Source organism: Typopeltis vanoorti, chromosome 11 (genome assembly GCF_054136105.1).
Source record: "Typopeltis vanoorti isolate ZY-2024b chromosome 11, IOZ_Tvanoo_1.0, whole genome shotgun sequence".
NCBI lineage: Eukaryota > Metazoa > Arthropoda > Arachnida > Uropygi > Thelyphonidae > Typopeltis > Typopeltis vanoorti.
In genome coordinates, this window is record NC_143559.1 from 5,809,543 (window position 1) to 5,834,241 (window position 24,699).

The 24,699-nt window shown below is 36.5% G+C and overlaps 1 protein-coding gene across 3 annotated transcripts in view; it reads left to right on the forward strand.

The window, feature by feature from the left end:
- LOC150101280 (colorectal mutant cancer protein) overlaps positions 1-24,699 on the forward strand; it is a 499,737-nt gene that overhangs the window by 366,129 nt on the left and 108,909 nt on the right. For all 3 annotated transcript variants that reach the window (XM_090400857.1, XM_090400859.1, XM_090400858.1), the window contains one exon: positions 13,855-14,050. In XM_090400857.1, the coding sequence (XP_090256983.1) occupies positions 13,855-14,050 (196 nt within the window). The remainder of the gene's footprint in view (positions 1-13,854; positions 14,051-24,699) is intronic.

The following is a 24,699-nucleotide window of genomic DNA, read 5'->3' on the forward strand; positions in this document are numbered from 1 at the left end:
ATCTGCAGCTCTTGTATTAATAGGTGCAACACAAAGTGGAGGAATGATGGTTGCATATTCACTGGAGCAGTGACACCATGCAAGTACCTGTAGAATAGATATTGCTTAAACACTAGGCCTTTGAGATAGAAGCTGAAGTGAGTCTGTAAGAAAAGAACAATCTGTGAGCCTAATTGCATGCCTCTGGGTGGTATCAAGGATTTTAAGGGACGTTTTAGGTACACCACCCCAAGCATGTGAGCAGTATTCAAAATTTGGATGGATTTGGGATTTGTATATAGTGTAGTTGGTTGGGCATAAAATAAGCTCTTGAACAGAAGAGAATGTCAAGTTTCTTAGATGCTGAGACTGTTGATGTTTTTTTGCCAGGAAAGACTGGAGGTAAACATTAGTCCAAGCAAAGAAATCTGATCTTGTCTGGTGATTTGTGTATTACTGAGGGTAAGGGTAAGTGAGCTGGGAATCTATCTATTTTGCATGGGAAAAGGCAAGACTGTGCTTTGATGGCATTAAACATAACAAGGCTGTCCTCACCCCCCCCCCCCACCATTGGAGTATGTAGATCAATGTTTAAGGCACTAATTTTAGATGACCTTGTAGCCTGCGATGTCAAAATATTGCATGTTTGTCAAATGAGTAGGATGAGTGGAGAGTACTGTCATTTGCACAGCTGTGAATGGGATTAGTGGTTATTGTGAGTAGGTCATTTATGAATAGGAGAGTAGTTGATGGGACAGAGCCTTGAGGCACACCAACACTGGTCGGTGGTGAAGCTGAAAGAGAGGGAACCATCTACCATGTCTTACAGAGAACAACCAAATACCTAAATCCTTGATGCACTCTAGCAGTTCGGGTAATTTGACTAGTGACTCTCTCCCAGTGACTAACTTTTCCAAATATTGTTTTCCAGAATGATCTGTTTCTGCTATATATCTTTTTGCCATGTACTATAGTACATGTTCTACTGAACTGGCATCCATCATTCAACCACTTTCCTCTAAATGTATATTATCCCAAGCAGCTGCTCAACATTCATTTGCGTTTTACCTTCAGACTCAACATACCGAACCAACTTCCCTTTCATTGCAATTATCTGAGTAAAGGCAATGGAATAAATGATGAATTTCAACAGAATATTCTGGAATTGTCTTTCTCATACAGTGTGTTCTCCAAAATATCTCACTTAATCTGTGACCTCTTCCCTACATGAACTCATGCTATAATAGATAGATTCTTGTTGTACAACTTCTCATGTATTGGACTGATTAAAAATAAAATAATTATTTAACTTGTGCCATACATTTTAATGAAATATGTAAATAAATTAATACCCTAAGAACAAAATAGGCAGTGGATGATTAATTATTTTAATAAAAAAATTATATCCAAGATATATACAATTATATACGAGCAGTCACAAAAACTATAACATAATAGCGACAATCTGTCAGCAGGTAGTCAGGGAGAAGAAAATAATTTCCTAAAGTTCTGTAGTATGGGGAAGGGTGTTCCAAAGAACAGAAGTATGTGAAAAGAAAGGAGAGGATGAGAAGTTGATTTGAGAGGAGCAACATCCATAAAAATTCCTGCAGAAAGTTACTTGAAGGAATCTGTGCAGTGGAATCATCTGTTACAGGAAGGATTTGATATGCAACATACTGTTTGCTGATGATGATGCAAAGCTAGATAGGATAATCAGGAGTTCTGCTGATATGCAATACTTGCAGAATGATTTGAAAAGGCTGGAATTGTGGACTTCTCATTGTCCAGTTTCCCGTTCTGATATTAGCTCACATCACTCTACATGAATGGCAGGCAATTTCAAGTAGTGGTGTGGGCTAATATCACGACGAACTGGACAATTAGACTTATTTGTGCTTATGGTCCCACAGAAGGTTCCACTAAGGAAAAAGTGGAGGAATTTTTTGAGATATTAGAGAAGGCAGCTGACACACGATAAAGGAAAGGTTGGTCCTTGTTGTAGTAGGAAATGATTAGCAGACATAAGAATGTTTTGGGAAAATTTGAAGAAAAGAGCAAAGCTAATAATAATGATAAGTACCACTAGATTTCTGCTCAGGACATGTACTAGTTATTACTAACTCCATGTTCCAACATAAAATTGTCCACAAATTCATATGGAGAGAAGCAAGGACTATATTATTATCAACAGTGATGTTTTCCCACTGGTTCAGGACATGAGAGTATACAGAGAATTTGAAATAGGAAGTGATCACCATTTACTGTTAAGCAGGATAAAATTGAACTTCATATTGAAAGAAGGGTATATAAGAAAGTTTGGAAATGAACAAAGTTGAATAGCTATCAGATGTGAACTGTAGTCTCAGATGCACAAATGTTATTCAAGAAAACAGAATTTGAAAAGAAGAATCAAACTTTGAAGATTCAATGGCAAACCTGAAAGAAAACTTTGATACAGCCAGAGAGGCATGTGGTTTGGTAATCTGCAAGGATAGAAAAATCAGAACTCCATGGTGGACTCAGGAAGGGAACGACACAGTCAAGAAAAAGAAGAAAGCATATTGAAAGCTTCTGCCAAGTAACTAAGCTTGTGTTCTTTGGAAATACGGAGAAAAAATGTAAGAAAGCTAAGTATTGGGTAAAATTAGTTGAACAGAAGTCATGAGAAGACTTTGGTAAGAACATAGAAAATAAATATGAGGAAGGTGGTAAAATATTTTGGAGGCTATTGTAAAAGCTCAGAAATGGAGGAAACAGCTGTAAAAGGAATTAGAGATGATGAAGGAGATGTGAAAACCGAGGATAAAGATATTCTTGATATATGGAGTCCTTTCTTTCATGCTTACACTCAGAATACGTTATGGAAACAACTACCATGTTAAAGCAAAACTTTAGTTTAATATAAACCAAAATTAACACTTGATGTTTCAACCTTCATATCAAGGTTATCATCTGGAGCATACACATATATACAGAGAAACAAGCTGTGCTACAATCTACATGGGTTGCCAAAGTTACTGACCAACCATTACAACAATTATTGGCCTGACCTCTGGTGGGAAAAAAAAAAAAAAAACCTTTACTGCATCAAAGCTAGCGTCCTATTATTATCTATTAGGTTACAAAAGTAAATTGGGCTGGAGAGCAACATGTTTATATATATACTTTTTTACACTTTCCAGGGGACTGATGGAAAAAAGTGTAAATAGCAGGAAATGTGAAAAACATTAAAAAAAAAGTCTAAAAGATGACTTACTGCTAGTATGTGACTACATACTAGATTATAAAATTTAATAACTGAAAATAAACGAATTTACAATTACTTAATTGTTTTTGCTTTTTCTGCACTCTTATAATTTCCACCTGCCTCTCCACAGTCTATAAGGCATTAAATGCCCTATCGTCTCATGATGCACTTGCAATATACCACCTCAAAACAAAGATAGCTTCCATTGCTTCTTTACTAGTAGGGACGGTAGATTCTTGATCAGTCTTCTTCACCAAGGTGGTTGGAAAGGATGTCTTCTACACTTGGTACCATTGATGTGATCATCAACATAGTCTTGAAATGAGGAAGACTCATCCATCACATACCAGTTGTTGGGCTATGACATATCTTCTTCTTCCTGTAGTTGTTCCTCCTCTTCCACAAACGTAACTCCTGCCTTCTGGAAACAGTTGCAGGAGTAACATGCAACCATACTTTACTACATAATGCATGCATCAAGGATTGATATGGTCATTTGTTTTGGGTCCATACCATTATCATCCATAAACACAGCTTTTTCAACAAGCATTTTTCTATATTTTCATTTAAATGCATGGATGATGCCCAGATCTAATGGCTGAAGCTCACTTGTACAATTAGGGCAAAGAACACTAATCTAATGTTTCTGAGCTGCAGATCTTCAGGGTGTGCAGTACATTTGTCTAGCAGTAGTGGTATTTTGCAGTGATTTGCCCCCATTTTTGCATCCAGAGCATGCATGGTGAATGTGAAGATGCTGTTGGCATCATACTTAGTAGGCAGATTTTTCACGTTCTTAAAACACCTTGGCTTTTTAAATTTACCAATTACCAGTGAAGGTAATTTTTCTGATCCATCAGCATTGACCATGAGCAAAACAGTTACCCTCTGCTTGTTGAGTTTTCCACCACAACACTTCTCTCCTTTAAAACACAATGTTTTACTTGGCAGAATGCTTTATAAAAGAGCCCATTTTCTTCAACATTGAATAGTCCTGAATAATAGTCTTTAGTTGATGTTTCCACTGGTTTAAGTTTCCCTTCAACACTTACTTTCTCCACACACTTGATTATACACAATATTGTGACGAGTGTTGAAACGTTCAATCCATCCATTTGATGCAGTAAATCATTAATCCCCAACCTCGCAGCAAATTCAAGGGCTTTCGCTCGGAGTATAGTACCATTGACTGGAATATCCGACGCTCTTGTAAAATCGGACCACTCCACCATAAGTTTATCCAATTCATCATATGTCAATGTCCGGATATATTTATTTTTGTTTTTTTGACATAGCGCCAGATTTCTTTGCATTGAGTTCAATGCTTGACCCGTTGTTTACTATCATGTTCAAAGTGGACACGGAAAGTCCAAGATCTTTTGCTAATTGCACACGTGTTCCAGCATGCCAATCTACGTCGCAGAATTGCCATCTTTTCTTCTACAAAATACATTTTCTGTCTTTTATCTCCATGTTACTAACATGGATCATCCACCACTGCAACTTGAAAGCAACTATCAGATGCTAAATTATGTAGCAGAAATTCTGCAATATCACGGTATTGCTCATCACTACATCACTGCTGCAAATGTGCAAGTCACCGTGATGGCAGAAATGAAACTACAGCCAAAAGCAACACCATCTGGGAACAGAAATGTGCAGATTTCCACAGAAATCGATTTCAGTGAGAGGAAATCGATTTGAAAATCAGTGTTGCCACCCAAGAAAAAACCCCAAATCACGGGAAATAACGTCCACATCAAGTTGTTAATGGTGGGAAAACAATATATCGTAAGAATAGGCCTTAAGACGGGACCAACGGAAAATGACATAAATGGCAGGAAAACTTAAATTGCAGGAACGTAAAAATGGGATTTTACTGTGTGTGTATATATATATAAAGCTATGTGATTATACATATAAATTTCAACCAATTGGTATGAAATTGTTTCCAATAAAAACTGAAAATTGCTTAAAGTCCTGAAGTATGCTAGATACTAAGTAGGCTGATTATGTGCCATCCAAATTCTTGGAATTTTTATGCCACCGTTATTGTTCAGATTAGGGTGGTTAATCAGAATTTCACAGGTTTCTTTAAATTTTCTTTCATATCAGGTTTTTGTATGATGTAAAGAGCAGGTACTTTTCCAATCAATTTGGTGTAGGATGTTGAGAACGTGATCTGAGAGGCCTGCTTTACCAAAATTGTTATATTTAATGTGTCTTTTGTGTTCTTTTGTACGTATAGGGATTGTACATCCAGTTTCACCAATATAAGGTAAGTTATGGATAATCCAACTACCAGAATAAAGAAAAAAACTGAGAAATTACTTAAGTCCATCACTTCAGTACGTCAGACACTGTTAAAAAACTTATACCCCATTACGCCTATTCTCCCAGAATATATGGTGTTCCTAAAGTACACAAATAAAACGTTCCACTTCGACAAATAGTTGAAGGAATAGACAGCCCTAATTATCACCTCGCCAAGAAATTACTCAAGGAGCTGGTAGGTCATTCTCCCTCCTATATAAAGAACACACAACACTTTATAAACAAAATTAAAAACATAACACTTGGCAAAGATGATTTATTAGTCAGTTTTGACATTTCTGCCCTTTTCACAAATGTTTCAATCAGTGACACAATTCTCCTGCAGAACAAATTTCCGCCATTACGGCCCTCTTTGTCCACGTACTACGTTCTGATTACTTATTGTGGCAAAATAAATTTTACCTACAAAAAGAAGGTACAGTCATGGGCTCACTTCTAACTAATATCCCCTCCTCAATTGCTAACTTTTATATAGAATCTTTTGAGCAAAGTGCTCTTGATTCCTTTACTCTATACAGTGTAGCTTAGATATGTTGATGATGTTTTCGTTATTTGGCCACACGGTCGACAAACATTAAATACGTTCCTTAGCCACCTGAGCAAACAACATGAATGCATATAATTTACTATCGAAATTGAAAATCGGAACTCACTCCCATTCCTGGATACACTAGTCACACATCTTCCCTCGGGCATTCTATCCTTCACAGTTTACCACAAACCGGCACATACTGGCCAATATATACATGCTAACTAATATCACCACCCATCGCAAAAATTTGGAGTCATTAACACCCTTAAAAACAGAGCTATAACAATTTGCTCTAATCAACAAGCTCGTAAACAAGAATTAAAGATTATTAGCAACACATTTATAAATAATGGCTATAACAAAAATACTATTAATAAAGTTCTTCATAAAACTTCATCAAAAAAGAATATAGATTGCAGTAAAACCATAGCCATCCCATACATTAAAGGGTTATCAGAAAAAATCAATAGAATCCTACACCATTATAATATCAGTGCCACTTTTAAACCACCTATAAAATTAAAAAAACGTATTCAACTCCTCTGAGGATCCTCTCCTTCCATTGGCACATCCTGGAGTTTATTGCATCTACTGCACCTGTAACTTACCTTATATTGGTGAAACTGGATGTACAATCCCTATACATAAAAAAAAAAGAACACAAAAGACATTAAATATAACAATTTTGGTGAAGCAGGCCCTCAGATCACGCTCTCAACACGCTACACCAAATTGATTGGAAAAGTACCTGCTCTTTACACCATACAAAAACCTGGTATGAAAGAAAATTTAAAGAAGTCTGTGAAAGTCTGATCACCCTGATCTCAACAATAATGGTGGCATAAAAATTCCAAGAATTTGGATATCACATATTCAGCCTACTTAGTATCTAGCATACTTTAGGACTTTAAGGAATTTTCAGCTTTTATTGGAAACTATTCCATACCAATTGGTTGAAATTTATATGTATAATCACATAGTTATATATATATATATATATATATATATATATACATATACACATATACATATACATATATACAGTCATACCCCGACCTACGCTACCCCACCTTATACGAATCCAGAGTTATGCGGTTTCATATATGTACGTATTCCCTTCGCGCCTCACCACTAGTCGTATCTTTCTGGCGCCGGCCGCATTCGCCAGTGTTGCACATGCTATGAACAAGCACTGACGTGTTTCGCACATTCTCCATTCATACACGATTTTTATAGTTTACAAACCTTGCGATTGTTTAATGTTATGTTCTTGATAAAAAATTTATCACAAACGTCCAAAGGAAGCAAGTCCGATTCTTCTACAGCTAGCAAGAAAAGAAAAACATCTTCTTTGGAAACAAAACTCAACATTATTAAGGATTTTGAAGGCGGAATGAAAATTTGTGAGCTAGCAAAGAAGTTTGATCTACAGGAATCCACAGTAAGAACAATCATAAAAGAAAGGTTTACAGATTTTGGAGGACATAGATTCTAATGAGGAACGAATTGTAGCATTCAAGGTAAGGAATAAAAAAAATCATTAGCTTGCTATGAAGAAATTTTGTGTGACAAGAAAAAGACATTATGCCGTCAGACAAATCTATTAGATTTTATGAAACCATTGACATCGAAATAACTTTCTTTTTTTTTTATGTACGAAAAACTACAATTATAAATATATTTCTTAAAAAATATAGGTGTTTTTGTAAACTTTTGGTCCCAATTAACTAAACTTTTGTATGTTTGTATGCAAAATTATACCAGAGTTACACGAATTCGACTTACGCACTTTTTGTTGGTCCCACCTACCACGCAACTTCGGGGTATGACTGTATATATATATATATATATATATATAAATAAATAAACATGTTGCTCTCCAGACCAATTTAATCTTGTAACCTAATAGATAATAATAATAGGACTCTAGCTTTGATGATAGTAAATTTTTTTCACCAGAGGTCAGGCCAATAATTATTGTAACGGTTGGTCAGTAACTTTAGCAAACCATGTAAATTGTAGTGCAGCTTGTTTCTCTGTATATATGTGTATGCTCCAGATGATGACCTTGATATGAAGGTCGAAATGTCGAGTGTTCATTTTGGTTTATATTAAACTAAAGTTTTGCTCTAACGTGGTAGTTGTCTCCATAATTTTCCATTATCTATGATATATGGAGTAATTACTTTGAAAGATTGCTAAATGAAACAAACACTGACAGCATGGTGGTAGAAAACACTCAGCTGAATGTGATTTGGAATATATATCTGTACTTGAAGTAGAAAAAGGTATCACAAACCTGAAATGAGGAAATGAAGCTGAAATAGATGATATTTGACCACAAGCGCTAAAATATGGGGGTTTAAAAGTTCTTCAGTATTTTAGTTCTTTAGTAAAAGTTTTCCGGGCTTTCTGAATTATGCAATGTAACTACATAATTCAGAAAGCCTGGTCAGAGGTTTGAGTTCCAGATGATTGGAGTAGAGCATTTCATAGTACCCATATATATATAAAAAAATAAGAGAATAAAGGTGAATCTGAGAATTACAAAGGAGTTTCTCTACTGAGTGTTCCTTATAAGATTTATGCAAGTATTCTTGAGAAAAAGATAAGAAAAAATTGTGGAGAAGTTTGGAGAAGAACAAGCTGGGTTCAGGCCAAACAGAGGTAATAGTATCAGATCTATTTTGTACAGGGCGGTTACTCAGCATGTGGAATTTTCAGTCAATAAAGGGCTTATGTAGAACTACAAAGCTGGACATTATGACAAACTTAGCATGCAACATAGATTGGTTCCAGGCATAAGAAACTACATGGAATGAATGTCATTAGTGCATGGGAAGCTGTCAGGGATTGTTTTAGTTAGGCAGTATCATTCTGCATACCCAGGGTCAGGAGGATAAATTGAGCAGAGATTAAGTGGATGAGTAGCAATATAATGCAGGAGCTTCAAAAAAAAAGAAAGCATTGCAAAAGGAATATAAACAACAAGCTGATCAGCATGCTCATGAGCAGTATAAAATACAAGCAAAAAGGGTAACAAATATGGTGTGGAAGGCTAAATCTGATTTTGAGAGAAAATTAGCTAAGTAGACCAAAGTAAATCTAAATGAGTTTTTTATGTAGCAAGTAAGAGAAAGAATGAGTGTTGAAAGATAACTTTACTCAGTGCTGATAGCAGGAAAGTGACAGAAACAGAAGAAATGGTTCAATTACTAAGTGAACACTTTGCAAGGGCATATCATCTAGGTGATGACTTATGAACTGGAGGTACTTCAGTATATTGAAAAATATCAATTTGAATACAGCATTGGACCGTGATGGTATGTCAACTCTTGTGCTACAAGAATGTACAAGTGAACTGGCAGTACCTCTGGCAAAGTTGTTTAATCTAAATTTAGCTCAGGCAAGGTTCCAAGGGAGTGGAAAGAGGGTAAAAGAATTCCATTGTATAAAGTTGGCTCAAAGCTGAAGTAGCAAATTACAGACAACTTAGTATCTCTGGAGTAGTGGTTAACATATTAGAAAAGTTGGTTAAAAGTAAAATTCAGGAATGGGTATATAGGAATATGACACCCTATAGGGGCCCAGTATGGCTTTGTAAAAGGGAGGTGCTGCTTCAATAATTTATGTACATTTTATAATATGACGACAGAAGAACTGGATAAAGAAAATGGCTACACCATGTGTATTCTGTCAAATGACTTTGCACAGTCATTTGACAGAATACCACATGGAAATTATTCTGTAAGTTGGAGCATATGGAAATGGATATGAGGTTGTTGGCATGGATAGAGGGATGGTTGATGGACATCAGAGGGTGGTGTATAGTGGAGTGGAATCAAGGCTTCAAGACAGAAGTAGCAAATTACAGACCACTTAATATCTCAGATGTGGTTGTTCAAGTATTGTAAAATTTGGTCACAGGTAAAATCCAACAGTGGATGGACAGGACTACTATAATCTGTGGTGAGTAAGAATGACTTGTTAAAAGTAGGTTCTGGCCTTAGTAATTTACTTGCATTTTATAATGGCATGACAGCAGAATTAGATGAGGAAAATGGCTTCAGGGTTCTGTACTAGGGCAGCTCCTCTTTAATTTGTATATTAATGATATAGGGAATTTAAGGAGGTGATATTCAGTTGATTGCTGATGATGCAAAACTGCAGAGGGCAATAGTTGATAAAGGTGATGTAGACATCCTGCAGGATGATTTAAATAAAATGACATTGTGGGCAAAAGATAATGGTTGTCAATTGACTGTTGCAAAATGTACTTTTGCACTTTGGGTTGAAAAGGTTACCTACTGTATATCAAAGGTTACCTACTGTGTATAAGATTGACTCAAAGGATATTTTTCAATACATGACGAATTGAGAGAGAAACTCCTTGATGTTGTGTAAAAGTGTGGTTAGCAAAGATGTGAAGACTAGATTTTTTGTTTGGAGAGGGGTGTACAGATGGAAATTGCCATAATTATTTGTGAGTGCCCAGACATTGAATGAGTTTTAAAGAGAGGTGCGATAAGTATTGTGAACAGAAAGGTTAGTGTGTTTCTTCTTCAATGAGTCTTCTGACTATGGAGATCATCACCAACCATGGGTCCAATGCCCAAAGGTGTCTAATGCGATCTTGATATGATTCTTCCATTGCATTCTATTTTGTGCAAGATGACTCTGCACCATTTGACAAAGTCATTGCCCCATTCTCTGTCCTTCAATCATCCCAAACAGCAGCACTTTTATTTTCCTCTCATCATTCATTCTGCACATATGGCCAAAGAGACATAGTTTCCTTTAGATTATTTCTGGATTAGGTTTTCTTTTGGTTGTATTCGTTTGTAGATTTCCTCATTGTTCACTTTCTGGATACAGCTTATTCTCAAGATCTTTCTGTAGCACTTCCTCTCAAATGCTAATATCCTCCTTTCAGATTCTCTCAGGAGTACCCAGGCCTCACATCCATAGAGCATGCTGCTTAAGATACAGGTTTCTACAATGCGCAGTTTAGTTTGCATCTTTATAGCTCGGCTCTTCCATATTTTGTCCATGGCTTTTAAAATAGTTGTTGCTCTGGCTATTCTAATTTTTTATCTCTTTTTTGGGGTCCAAGTCATGCTTCATGTGGCATCCAAGATATGTGAAGTATTCCACATTTTCCAGTTGAAATCTGTCTATGGTAACTCTGTTCAGTAACTCCTGTTGTCCAAATATCATTGTTTTAGTTTTTTCAAAGCTGACATTTAGTCCATATCTTTTTCCTTCTGTGATAGTGGTTGCAATGTCTGTGCCAGCCTTGCTACATCTTCTTCAATCAGGACAATGTCATCTGCAAAGCAGAGGTAGTTTATTTTCATGCCATTTATTGAAATGCCTCCACCTTCTCTTTAATCTTATCTAGTGTTTCTTCCCAGATGTGTGATAAAGATGATTAGTGATATTGGGTACCCTTGTGCTTTGACTAGTGGCAAACTAATCTCCAGTCACACCTGCTATCCTGATTTTTGCTTGTGCTTGGCTGTTTATATCTTTCAGCAGGCGGATCAATTTATTTTTCACACCATAGGATTCCAAGACAGCCAATGCTATATTTTGGTCAATATTATCAAATGCTTTTTGGAAGTCCACGAAATGGCAGTATATCTTTTTGTTCTTTCTTCGAGCTTTCTCTGCTATTAGTAGTGCGAGTATTTGTTGCACTGCACTTTGATCTTTTTGAAATCCGGCTTGCTCATCAGGAAGATGTGCCTCCATATGACCCTTCAGGCGTTCTGTTAGTATTTTCATCAGCACTTTGCCAAGATGACTCGTTAATGCAACAGTTCTGTAATTAGTACATTCTAACGCACTGTCTTTCTTATGAAGAACAACTACCAAGAGCGATTTTTTCCATTCTTCAGGGGCATACCCTGATCTCCATATTTCATTACATAGCTTATGCATTTCTTTTGGAACTGATTCTCCCCCATATTTTAGCATCTCGCCTATTATGTTGTCATCTCCAGGACTCTTGTTGTTCTTGAGATGTTTTATAGCCTTATTCACCTCCTCTTCTAAGATGTCATTTCCAAAGATCTCTGCTGGTGGAGAGATTACTTTTAGTTCTTTGATTACTTTTGTTGCAGTATTATTTAGTTGATTTTTATATCATTCGCTACAATATCTTATCCATCTGTGTATGATTTCGGTCTTGTCCATCAATACTTTACTATCTTCACTTTGACTGCTACTGATCTTATTTGCCATTTCCTATTGACATTTCCTATAAGTTTGTAGACCTCTCTAGTTTTGTGTTCTCTGTAGTACTGTTCAATGTCATTGCACTGGTCCTCCAATCATTTGGCTTTATCAGATCTTGCTGCTCTCTGTACTTCATTGCATTTTTGACGGTATGATCATCTGCTGCCTCTGAATTATCTCTTTTAAGTTTCAGTTATCTTTTCTCTTGTACCAATTTTAGGGTTTCCTGAGTTACCCATTTCTTGTTGATCTTTTCTCTTTCAGGAATTACTTCCTCTATTGCTTTTTTTAGCACTGTAGTCAGTCGTTCTGCTCTTGTAGTTATATTTTGTTTTTCACTTGGGGTCTTAAGCTTAGTTTCCAGTATGTTCTGATATGCTGTTTTTAGCCTGTTTTCATTTAGTTTTGAGATGTCTGTAGCTTTTTGGAACTATCCTTTGTGCTTCTGTTTCAGTTTTAGTCTTTCGCAATCACTGAGCTGTGGTCTGAATCAACATTAGCCCCTTGGAATGATCTGCACTCTTGAACTGAGGTTCTCCATTTCTGGTTCTATTAATGTCAGATTGATCATATTCCTGTGTTTGCAATCGAAGGAGCGCCATGTCCATTTACGACAATCTTTTTGTTGGAATTGGGTATTGCAGATCATGAGGTTGTTATCCGTGGCAAATCCCAGAAGCATTTCTCCACGTTCATTTGTTTTCTCCATATCTAAATTTTCCCATCCTGTGTTATTTTTGCTAATCTTTGCATTCCAGTCTCCTCCAATGATGAGTATATCCTGCTTCGGCACCTCATCAATTTCTAGTTGTAGATCCCTGTAAAATCTGTCAGTGTTTTCATCTGCACTATCTGCAGTGGGCGCATATATTTGAATGGTCGTGATATTAAATGGTTGGGCACTAAATCTTGCAATCATTGTTCTTTCACTAACTGGTTTGTATCCTATCATTACCTGACAGGCCTTGTTACTTAGCAGGAAACCTACTCCTGCTTCATGCTTACATTCATTTCCTGACGGAGAACTCTTCAACCATTTGATTCTCCTGACAATGTCCATCTCATTTCTGAAATACCCAATATATCACATCCGTATCTCTTCATTTCTTCTTCAAGCAACTGCAATTTTTCAGTTGCCCAGAGTGTATGGACATTCTATGTACCAATTGATATTCCATCTTTTACAGGCCTGAGTTTGATTTGTCTTCGTTTTCAGTAATTGATTTTTCGATCCAACCCTGTTTGACCAGGCAACGTTCGAGCCGGCATGAGTCTTTTCTCTTGTTCTTTGGCATCAGATTTCAATCGTGTTTTCTTTTTACTGTCAGCACATTGACACTTATCTGACAAACCCTTAGTCTTCCTTGAAGAGCTTGGGAGAGATGCAAGAAGGAGCATATAGAGATACCTGCATAATATTAATAATTAATAGAATATATAGTTGTGTATTAAAATGAATTTTAATCTCTGTATTCTTATTTGATATTAATATTTTATCATCATTATTTTTCTTATATAGTCCGAGGATCGAAGACTGATGATCATGAAGAAGTTACATCCCTTTTGCAAAGGGCACAAGACAACAGAAAGTCGGCTGAAAATGTTGCAAGGCATTTTTTGCAAAAACTAGATCGAAGTTATGGTGTAGCATGCAGAATTACAAGTTGCAACATTACACCATGGGAGGATTTGTCTTCACATAGTCATACAAACAGGTCTAAAATACTAATAAATAACCTAATATTATGATTTACAAGTGATAGCAATTTATTGTATTACACAAGAATATCATAAACTCGTCCATCCCTTGATATTTGGAAACCTGTCTTCTGTTTTTTATTTTTCTAATCTTAACATTATTCAATTATTCATTTGTTTAATCTCCTGTTCAGTTTTAGAATTACATTATGTACTCGTCCATTGTCTTTTTGTGATGTCTGTGATCCTTGATAGCCTATCCAATCAGTGTATGTTAGATTGTTTGTCTTGCGATAAAACACGTCTTATGTCTTTTTTGTTGTCTGCCTTGCATAATAAAATGCAAAAAAGCTGGTCTTTTGCACTCATGCACATACATTTTACAGACTCTGATTGCTTCCTCCAGTTATGATGTTATAGATACAATTAAATTGGAGTGCAACCAACTCTAATAGTACCAGATACCATCAGTTCACTCACTATAACAGACTCCCAGAATGTCCCATGTCACAATGCTTTATTATTATTATAGCAAGTTTTCTACTATAACAAGAAGCTGTTCCTTTAGTGTTTTTTCATCATTAAAGAAAAAGCATATGCAGTTTTCCATCATATAATTAAATAAATACGTAAATGTCTGAATTGCATTTCAGAAGTAGTTAGTTATATTTGAAAGCACTGCTCCAGGAATTACAATAAACTCTTAGTATAACAAACTACCAAAAAGTTCTAGATAAATTTCTGTAGCACTCATGCTGTATCATAGGAAATTCACTGTAGTAATCCTACTATAACAAATCATCTTTTGATAGAGAGACAATCATGGAAAAATCCATTGAAAATATAACAAAATATATATATCTTCAGTGAAAACACATTAATAACTTATAATATAAATACAAATACTTTGGATTGTGTCAAACTATCTTAATGTAAAAGAATGAATAATAGAAATTCAAATACAACACTATGTGCTATGAACATTGGTTTCCTAATCATGGACAGTTGTTAAAATTCTAGGTTTTAAACTGTTACACTAATAGACTCAAATCAAAAACATTATATTATAAAAAGAGGGCTGCAAGTTGTGTAGTTAGAAAGAGCTACAGAAAGATAAGTGCTATTTTGAATAATAATTGGCAATATTTCATGAATTTTAGAGTTGTACTATTTATTTTTGATAACAAAGTATGTCTGCAGGATTTTTAGCATGAATTCTACCTGATTTATTAGTTGATATTGCCTTTTTTTAAGTATAGCACAATGGCGGTCACAGGGTCAACCACACAGACGTCGACCTGTGTGAGTAGGTGAGTGCCACAGAAATTAAATGGCATTAATGACATAGACTTTTTGAAAACAATTTGATGTCGCGATTTATGCATGGTGGAGTGTAAGGGATGTGTTCGTGGAGAGATGAAAGTATGGATTTGTTGGAAGTATTAGACCATGAGGCAAAGAATGCAAAACTGACTGAAAAGATAGAAGATGGTGTACATGAAAGAAACGGAAATGAAACAAAAGCTAGAGAAACTGAGGGAGTGAAAGAATGTAGAAGCAAAAGTTAGCGATAAGGGAGTAAGTGAAAGAAAGTATGTCTGAGGAAGCAGAAGTAAGGTGTGGCAGAATGAGAGGTAGCGAGACTGCGGGAGTGATAGTGAAATTCTCGAAATGCAAGATTTAATGAAACAGTTATCGAAATGAAAAATGAAATGAGGAATATGTGGAGTGATGTTAAACATTTAGTGGAAATTAATGAGAGTGTGCAAGAGAACAGAATGAAAGAAAAAAAGAGTTAAAGAGGTGACAAGTGATTCCAGGATAGCAGTATATGGACACTCCATAATTAGAAGACTAGTTACTGAAGGAGTCCATAAGGTCTGCTGTCTAGATGGGAGAATTATTATTATTATTCAGACCTCCATGGAATCAAAAGACTCATCGTGGGAGGTCCTTTCTAAGAAACACAAGTCTATTCAGACTCATAGACGGAGGTCCCTCCTAGGAAACACAAAGTCTATCATACCACTCCTTAATTGCATTGACCGTTCTCGCTTTCACCACTCTATCAGGCAATGCATTCCATGGTTCAACCACCCTCCATGCAAAGAAACCACTCCTCACCCTCTTTCTCACGGCTTCCTTTTGTAACTTCCAGGGATGGCACCCCTTGTCATGGGCCTTGAGTAGGTTAATTAAGGCGTTGGACATTAAGAAGAAACGAGCAAGAGGGTTAGTCGTGATTGTGGGGATGAATGATCTAAATGGACATAAGGAGGATATGAGAATGAATATCAGGAGATTAACTATTCAAAAGAGTGAAAGATAAGTGTAATAGGAAAATTTGTCAGTGTGTTACCAAGATATAATGATAATGAGTTGCGATGGAGAGCCAAAATCATGAATGGTATACTGAGTAAGGAGAAGGGAGTGCAGTTTGTGGATGTATGGCATGTCTGAGGGAAGAATGAAATTATACAGGCATAATTGTGTTGCATTTTAATGACTTTGGAGTGAGCATACTAGAGAAAGTTTTGCTGGATGGAAGCACATCCAGCAAAACTTTCTCCAGTACTCTGATCTCTTGCATGTGATACATGCAAGAGATCAGAAGATGAAAGGAAAGGGAAAAATCAGAAGATTGGTATTGAAGTGAACAGAAGTGCTTGGCAGTGGAAACAGTAGTAATGTGAGTGATGAAGAGAGAACAAGAATGCAAGAGGATGGGGAGACATGGTAATTTGAATGTGTGTATGAAGATGAAGTATATTGCAATGTGGGTGAGGAAGTTGAGATTGAGCAGCTATATGTGGTAAGTGGTGATAAAGGTGATTGAGCAGGTGTGGTAGGAAAATCAAAACCAACACATGGCTTGGATAGGACTGGTTATGGACCTAAAAATGAACTGCTGGGTTTGTTCACAAATGCCAGAAGTATCAGAAATATGGGGGATGAAATGGCTTCAGTGATTAAGTTTATTTGCCCCAAAATCATTGGAATAAGTAAAACATGGTTGAATGAAGATGATATTGTAATGAGAATAGAAATGGAAGGATGCAGTATTTTTCACAAGGATAGAAAGTGCAAGGAGTTTGGGGGGGGGATGCTGATGATGATCGCAGGGGAATTAAGTAGACGTAAAAGAGGGAAATAGTGGCAATGGTTATGAGGCAGTAGTGTGGTGTAACGTTGAGGTTGCGAAGAAGACATACTTAGTTGGATGTTGCTATAGGCCTGGGAATGTGGGGGACGGTGATGAAGAAATGTATAAACAACTTGGATTATTGAACAAAGGAAGAGTAATTATTATGGGTGATTTTAATTATGGCAGTTTTGATTGGAATGAAGAGATAGCATTTGAGAATAAGGAAAATGATTTTCTTGAGAAATACCTATCTCAGGCAGCACATAAAGGAGGACACGTGAGGATCGAGAGGTCTAGATCTGATCATTTCATCAGAGGATGTAATTGTGAGAGGGGTTTCACACTTTCCTCCAGTTAGCGAACACGATCATGAAGTGATCACCTGTGGCTAGTCATATGCATACTTTTTTGTGAGGAAGATATATATGGAATTATAAGGCTGGTGATTGTGACAAGGTTAGGAGACAGCTTGGAATTATAACATGGAGTGAGGAGTTGAGTGGTAAGGAAATAAATGTTAACTGACAAAGAAACACATAACAGCATCAATGTGTGAGTGTATTCCAAAAGGCAGAATAAGGTAGGTGTAAAATGAATGAATGTGGAACTTAAGCATGAAATCTAAAAAAAAAAAAAAAAGGTACTTTGGAAGAAGTACATGATGAATAATGGTAATAATCAGTTACATGAAGAGTATAAAGAACAAGCCAGGAGAGTGACTCACTAAGGAAACAAAAGTAAGGTATGAGCAGAAATTGGCAAATCAGTCAAAGAAAAACCCTAGAGAGTTTTTTAGATATGTGGCAAGTAGAAGGAAGAATGAATGTGGTAAGATGATAATTGATGAAAGTGGTAGAATGGTAGAAGACATTGTTGAGGTATTCAGTGATCAATTTATAAGGGTGGAATCATGAGGAACTTAAGTGTAGAGGACATAGGAGAGGATGGCTTAATTGTGAGTGAGCAGGAAGTATATGTGGAAATAAATAAACTTGATGTCAATAAGGCGATAGAATTTGGTGGCAGAAATTTTAAGGGAAGGTTCCAGGGAATTAGCATACCTGTTTAATAAGTCTTGCAACAGCACAGATTCCAAGGGAGCACAAGGAGGATAAAATTGTTCCGCTGCATAAAGGTGGTGATAAGGCTGTAGGTTCAAATTATAGGCTAGTCTGTATATCTCAAGTTGTGGTGAAGTTACTGGAGAGATTGTGAGTAGTAGGATACAGAAATGGGTTGATAACAGCAGTATTCTCTGTGGTTATCAGCATGGGTTTGTTAAGGGAAGATCATGTTTCACTAACTTATGTATTATAACAAGGTGACAAATACCATAGACAGGGGAGAGGCATATACAGTAGTGTACTTGGATTTTGCAATGACTTTTGATTCACTGCCAAATGAAAGGTGTTAGATAAATTGAAACAGATAGGATTGGATAACAGACTTCTGAGTTGGATCAGTGACTGGCTGTCGGATCGGTATCAGAAAGTTGTGCTGTATCCCAAAAGAGAAAGGTCACTAGTGGTATACCACAGGGGTCGGTTTTGGACTATTGTTTTTCAATTTGTATGTCAATGATATTGGGATGAGTTTAACTAGCGATATTCAGATTTATGCAAAACTGGGGAGAGCAATGCAGAGTGAAGCAGATGTTATGGCCATATAAGAGGACTTGAATATAATGCAGGTAAGTGGAACTTTCAGTTCCACTTACCTGCCCATTGGGAATGGTTTAACTAGTGATATGCAGATGATTCAAAACTGGGGAGAGCAATGCAGAGTCAAGCAAATGTTATGGCATTACAAGAGGACTTAAATTGATTTCATGAATGGACAGGTAAGTGGAACTGTCAATTCAATGTTGCAGAGTGTAAGGTTTTGAGATTTGGTAAGCAATGATGGCATGCAAAGTATACACTTGGTGGGGAAACTTTAAAGAAAGTAGAGCAGATGAGAGATCTAGGAGTGGTGGTTGAAAAGGACCTGAAATTCAGAGGCCACATTGTACACGTTGTAAAGAAGTCGCATCATATAATGGCAGTGATGTGAAGGATTCTGACATGCAGAAATAGAAAGGTTATGATTCCATTTTATAAGGCCTTGATCAGGCCTCATATGGATTATTGTGCACAGATTTGGTTGGTTGGTTTTCATGGTGACGAGGATGTGTTGGAAAGGAACCAAAGAAGATTCACAAAGGCGGTCTTTGGAATGTGGAGTAGGAGGTCAGATTGAGAGAATGTAAGTTGCAGATCCTCATGAATAGGAGGAAGTGGGGAATATGATATTGAGACATATACGCTAGTTGGGGGTTGTTATTAGATCGACGTAGAAGAGATTTTTTATAGAATGGGAGAAGGGCGGGGGGGGGGGGGGGTTAGAACAAGATTCCATCACTGGAAACTGTATAAGGAGAGTGTGAGTAGAGCAGTGAGGAGAAGGTTCTTTGCATGGAGAGTGGTTAGTGAGTGGAATACATTGCCTGAGTGTGTTGCGAATGTAATTTCATTGAATCATTTAAAGCACGGTTGGATCTGCATTGTATGCAATAGTGTGTACCTCCCATGATGAGTCTCCAACTCCATGGAGGTCAGATGTTAATGATGATGATAATAATAATAAAGAGTGAAGACATACAATTGTTAATAACAATTTTCGACCATGGATAATCTATCACTAAGGATAAAGTTGTAACAATAGAGGTGGACTTCGGCACTTTATTAACACTTTGAGTCCTATCGATGTATATTTACATTGCTAAATTAAAAATTTCAAAAATAATATATGCTTGAAATTTATTGTCAGACTGTACTGTACCTTCAGCTTCATTATCCATGAGGATAGATGACTTTTATCAATAAAAAAAGGGAATTTCTATTAGTATATCGTAACACTTGCCAATCGGCTTCATCATCTACGATCGCACAGTTCATGTTTATATTACATCGTGCCATCATGACTGGCTGCTCCGATCTAAACAATATAAGGGATTCATGATTCTCTTTTTGTGATCGGAGAGATCAGTTTGAATTTCTCTGTTGCCATGAACAGACCAGGACCCATTGGTGCCAAGGCAGAGGTGTAAAACGATTCTTGCCTGAACGTGAATTAGAACAAATGCTAGAGGAAATACTCGATAATGAAGGATCTGAATTAGATGATTGGACAGACAGTGATCTAGAACAAGAGGAAGCAGATCTCCCCACAAATTTGAGCTCGGAGTCCAGCAACATTTATGCAGAACTTTGAATGAGGGATGCCCAAATTCGAGGCCGTCCAGCTAGTCATGTTTGTGATCGCATGCGGGGTCGTGGCATTTCAAAAGCTGAATGGCCTAATTCAATAATCATCACTCGACTTTGTGGCCAATAGTCGATAATTTTATAGTGATGTACACCACTATGTAAAATGATATTTTCATTATAATAATAACACACATAAATTTTATTTCTAATTTTCATTATTTTTTAACTAAGCAATATTTTGACTGAATTTGTTGAATTTTGAACACTAAAGAAGTAAATATAAGTAGAAACTAATAAAAAAAATAAATTTTTTATTTTTTTCAAAACCCTTGATTTCTTGCAAACCCTTTTCTGGAGCCCATACTACATGGATAACTAAAATTTTTGTTCCAGTTAATTATGAAAGATGCTAACTAAAAGACAAAAAATAATTATACTATATTTTATTCCATATAATAGTGCACAGCATTTTTTTTTAAATAGAGCTAAAAATGGTCAGGACACAGAGTTCTTTAAGTCCCAGTAGGTCTAGGACTCAAAGTGTTAAAAGATGCTCAAGTTTGTGTGCACTTCCATGTAGAACTTAGCATCATTCCATAGGATACTGGTGTCCAAAAGCAAAGGATGAACTACATTTTTATCTGAATATGAAAAAAATGTTCATGACTGCAGCCAAATGAAGACATTTAGCATATGAGGTGCTTAAGGGTCAAAGCTGTATAACTGAGAGGAGACCTCAATATAGCCTTTAAAGGAATGCGGAGAACCGACCAGAGCTTCTGACCTAATGTCCAATCCTCACCTTCTCTTGGTGCACCCTGTTGGGTATCTACATGGATACTGAACGAACGAGGATGGGCTGGCAATTTGGGATTTAGCTGACCAAATTGTATTCCTATTGGTTAAACCAAAATACAAAATGATGGTACAACATGACAAAATTTCATGCTGGCTTGGGTGTTGCCCAGTTAAAAGGCCCCTGTTGTTTTCGCCAGGGAACTAGGACGAACAGCGAAAAGTCAGCTACTGGAACAAATCTGAAAACACACCCCAACTCAACATCACCAGAGTTAAAGATCGGTACTATCAACATAAGAAACCTGAATGGCAAAGAAATGGAGCTAGTGGAGGAATTAGATAAGTACCAGATCGATATAATAGGGGTGACTGAAACAAAAAAGACAAAAACGGGTGAGATCTTTCTGAGCAATAAATACAAAATGTTATATTCAGGCAATGACAATCAAGGAAAAGAAGGAGTAGCCATAGTATACAACACAAAATATGAGGCTCATCTTCTTGAATGGCAGGCAGTGTCAAGTAGAGTGATTTGAGCAAATATCAGAATGGGGAACTGAACAATGAGACTTATTTGTGCCTATGGTCCCACAGAAGGTTCTATTAAGGTAGAAGTGGAGGAATTTTTTGAGGCTCTAGGGAAAGCTACTGACACAAATGAAATGGAAAAGTTGGTCCTTGTTGGTGATCTAAATAGTAGAGTAGGAAGTGATTGTCAGCATACAAAAATGTTTTGGGAAAATTTGGAGAAAAGACCAAAGCTAATAATAATGGCAAATACTTGTTGGATTTCTGCTCAGGACATGGACTGTTATTAATGTTAAATCTAGTGTCAGACAAGGATGTATATTATCCCCTCTGTTATTCATTATCTATATGGATAACATTATGAAGGAAAGTGTTATTAAACCTGATATCAAAATTGGAGATGTAATTTCAGCTCTTTGCTTTACGCGGATGATATTCTACATAAATCTGCTAAAAGTTTGCAAGATTTACTGACTAAAGTGAATAACTGTTGTAATATGGTATGAAGGTCAGCATTAAAAAAAAAACAAAGGCAATGAAAATAGGCAGAAATATTGAAAATATCAACTGCATTATGAACGGAGAACCTAGAGAACAAGTAAAACATTTCGTCTACTTAAGCATGATTTTTACTGAAGATGGTAAATTAAATATGGAAATAGACAATAGAATCAATAAAGCTGGTAGGAAGTCAATTGAATAAATTCATATGGAATAAGAGAGAAATTAGTCGGAACACTAAATTAGCTGTATACAAGACAGTGTTCAAATCAGTTTTAACTTATGGATCTGAGAGCTGGGTCAGAAGTAAAACACTTGACCAAAGGCTAGAGACCACGGATATGAGAGTTCTGAGAAAGATTAGAGGCGTGAACAGATGGCATCAATGTCGTATTAAAAACGAGGATATTAGAAAAGAATTTGACATTGTTAGGATCCAGGAATGCGTTAACAGAGGTAATCTCAGGTGGTATGGTCACTTGAACAGAATGGGAGAGGAAATAGCAAATCAAGTGTTCTCTGCCAGGTTGGTAGGAAAAAGATCCAGAGGAACACCAAGATATAGGTGGATTGATACAGTAAAATGTGCCTTAGAAGATAGAAATGTAAAATCTGGTAATATTTTAGTCTTGATAGGCAACAGACTAATTTGGAGGAAAATTGTAGATAGGAAGTTAGTAATGATGTAAATTTTTCATGTAGTACTATCATATCCTGTACCCTTGAGAGTACATGGCAGGAATTTGATGATGCTGATGATTATATTACCCAAAAAAATGTGTTATAAATTTCATACAAATTAAACTGCAGTATGTGTTTTGGCAAAAGGTACAAATTTTCTAATGATGTAGCTAAGAAATTAATGTACATTGCTTACATAGAACTATCCAGAGAGACATTTCAACATGGAATATGTCCACTCTAAACTGCCATGCAGCTCTCACCCCCATTGTACCATATTTAACACCAAGTGATTCAGGAGTTCTTGAGGCAAACTAGTCCACTCCTCCTTCAGATCAAGGATAAGGCCTTATTTGTTTGCTGGAGGGGAATTTCAAGCACAATGGATCCCTATTGCATCCCTAATGTTGTTCTATGGGGCTGAGATCTGGGGAACATTCTGTCTACTCAATTCGGTTAATATCCTTGTTTCCCAGAAGTATCTCCAATGCTTATATAGATGTGGTATGGCATTGTCATCCATAAAAATGAATTCTTTACATACAGCACCACCTAACATTTAAACATGATATTGAAGAACTTCATTGCAATATCATTTACCTGTCATAATCCCTTTTCAGTGTATCCATTAAGCATAATACCTCCCTATACCATGACCCCAGCACCATTGTATCTATCCATTTCAAGAACATTCTCATGATGGTAATCACTACCACTTTCATGCCAGATCATGTCTTCTAGAATGAGAGGAAAGACTAAAACAACTCTTATCTGTAAAGAGTACATTAGCCCATTGGTGTCTGGCCCAATCTTTATGGATACAACATCACTGAAAATGTGCTTAATGATGAGTTGTGGATAAAGAGAAGCAGACTACAGGCCTTCGGGTGTAGCTTTATTCTGTCACATACAATTCACTTACCTCAGCCTTTTTTCCCTGTCTAGTGCTACCATTTGATCCCTTTGTGCATGATTTGAAAATCTGAATGTGTACCCACTTTCTACTTGAAATCACCAATTATACAAATTACCAGCTGATCATCTCAATTTGCTGTTGTAATCTTCAGAAATAGTGTTCGCACTCAGGTTTTGGACGGCAGTGTAGTTGTTAATAATTACTTCGAAAAAATTGCTAAATGAAACGAGCAGTGATAGTACAGTGGTAAAAAACACTCAACAGGCATACAGTCAGGAATGCATATCCATACTTGAAGTAGAAAAAGCCATCAAAGGCTTGACATGCGGAAAGGCAGCAGGAGTAGATGATATTCAACTAGAAATGCTGACGTATGGTGGTATAAAAGTCTTACAGTGGCTGCACTGCATAGTTCAGAAGGCCTGGACAGAGGGATGAATTCCTGATGATTGGAGTACCCATATATAAAAAGGGAAATAAAACTGAATGTGAGAATTACAGAGATATCGCTCTACTGAGTGTTCCTGATAAGATATATGCAAGTATACTTGAGAAACGGTTGAGAAGGATTGTGGAAGAAAAGCTTGGTGAAGAACAAGCTGGATTTAGGCCAAATAGAGGCTGTCAGGATCAGATCTTCACTTTACAACAAATAGTTGAGAAAGCATGGGAATATAACAAAGATCTGTATTTACGTATTGTCGATCTGGAAAAGGTATATGACAAGTTGCCAAGAGAGAAGCTATTCATTTCGCTACAGTTATATGGTGTCAATGGTGCATTATATCAAGCAATACTTAGTCTTTATTTGAGTTATAAGTCAGCAGTTAGAATTGAAGGAAGTACAGG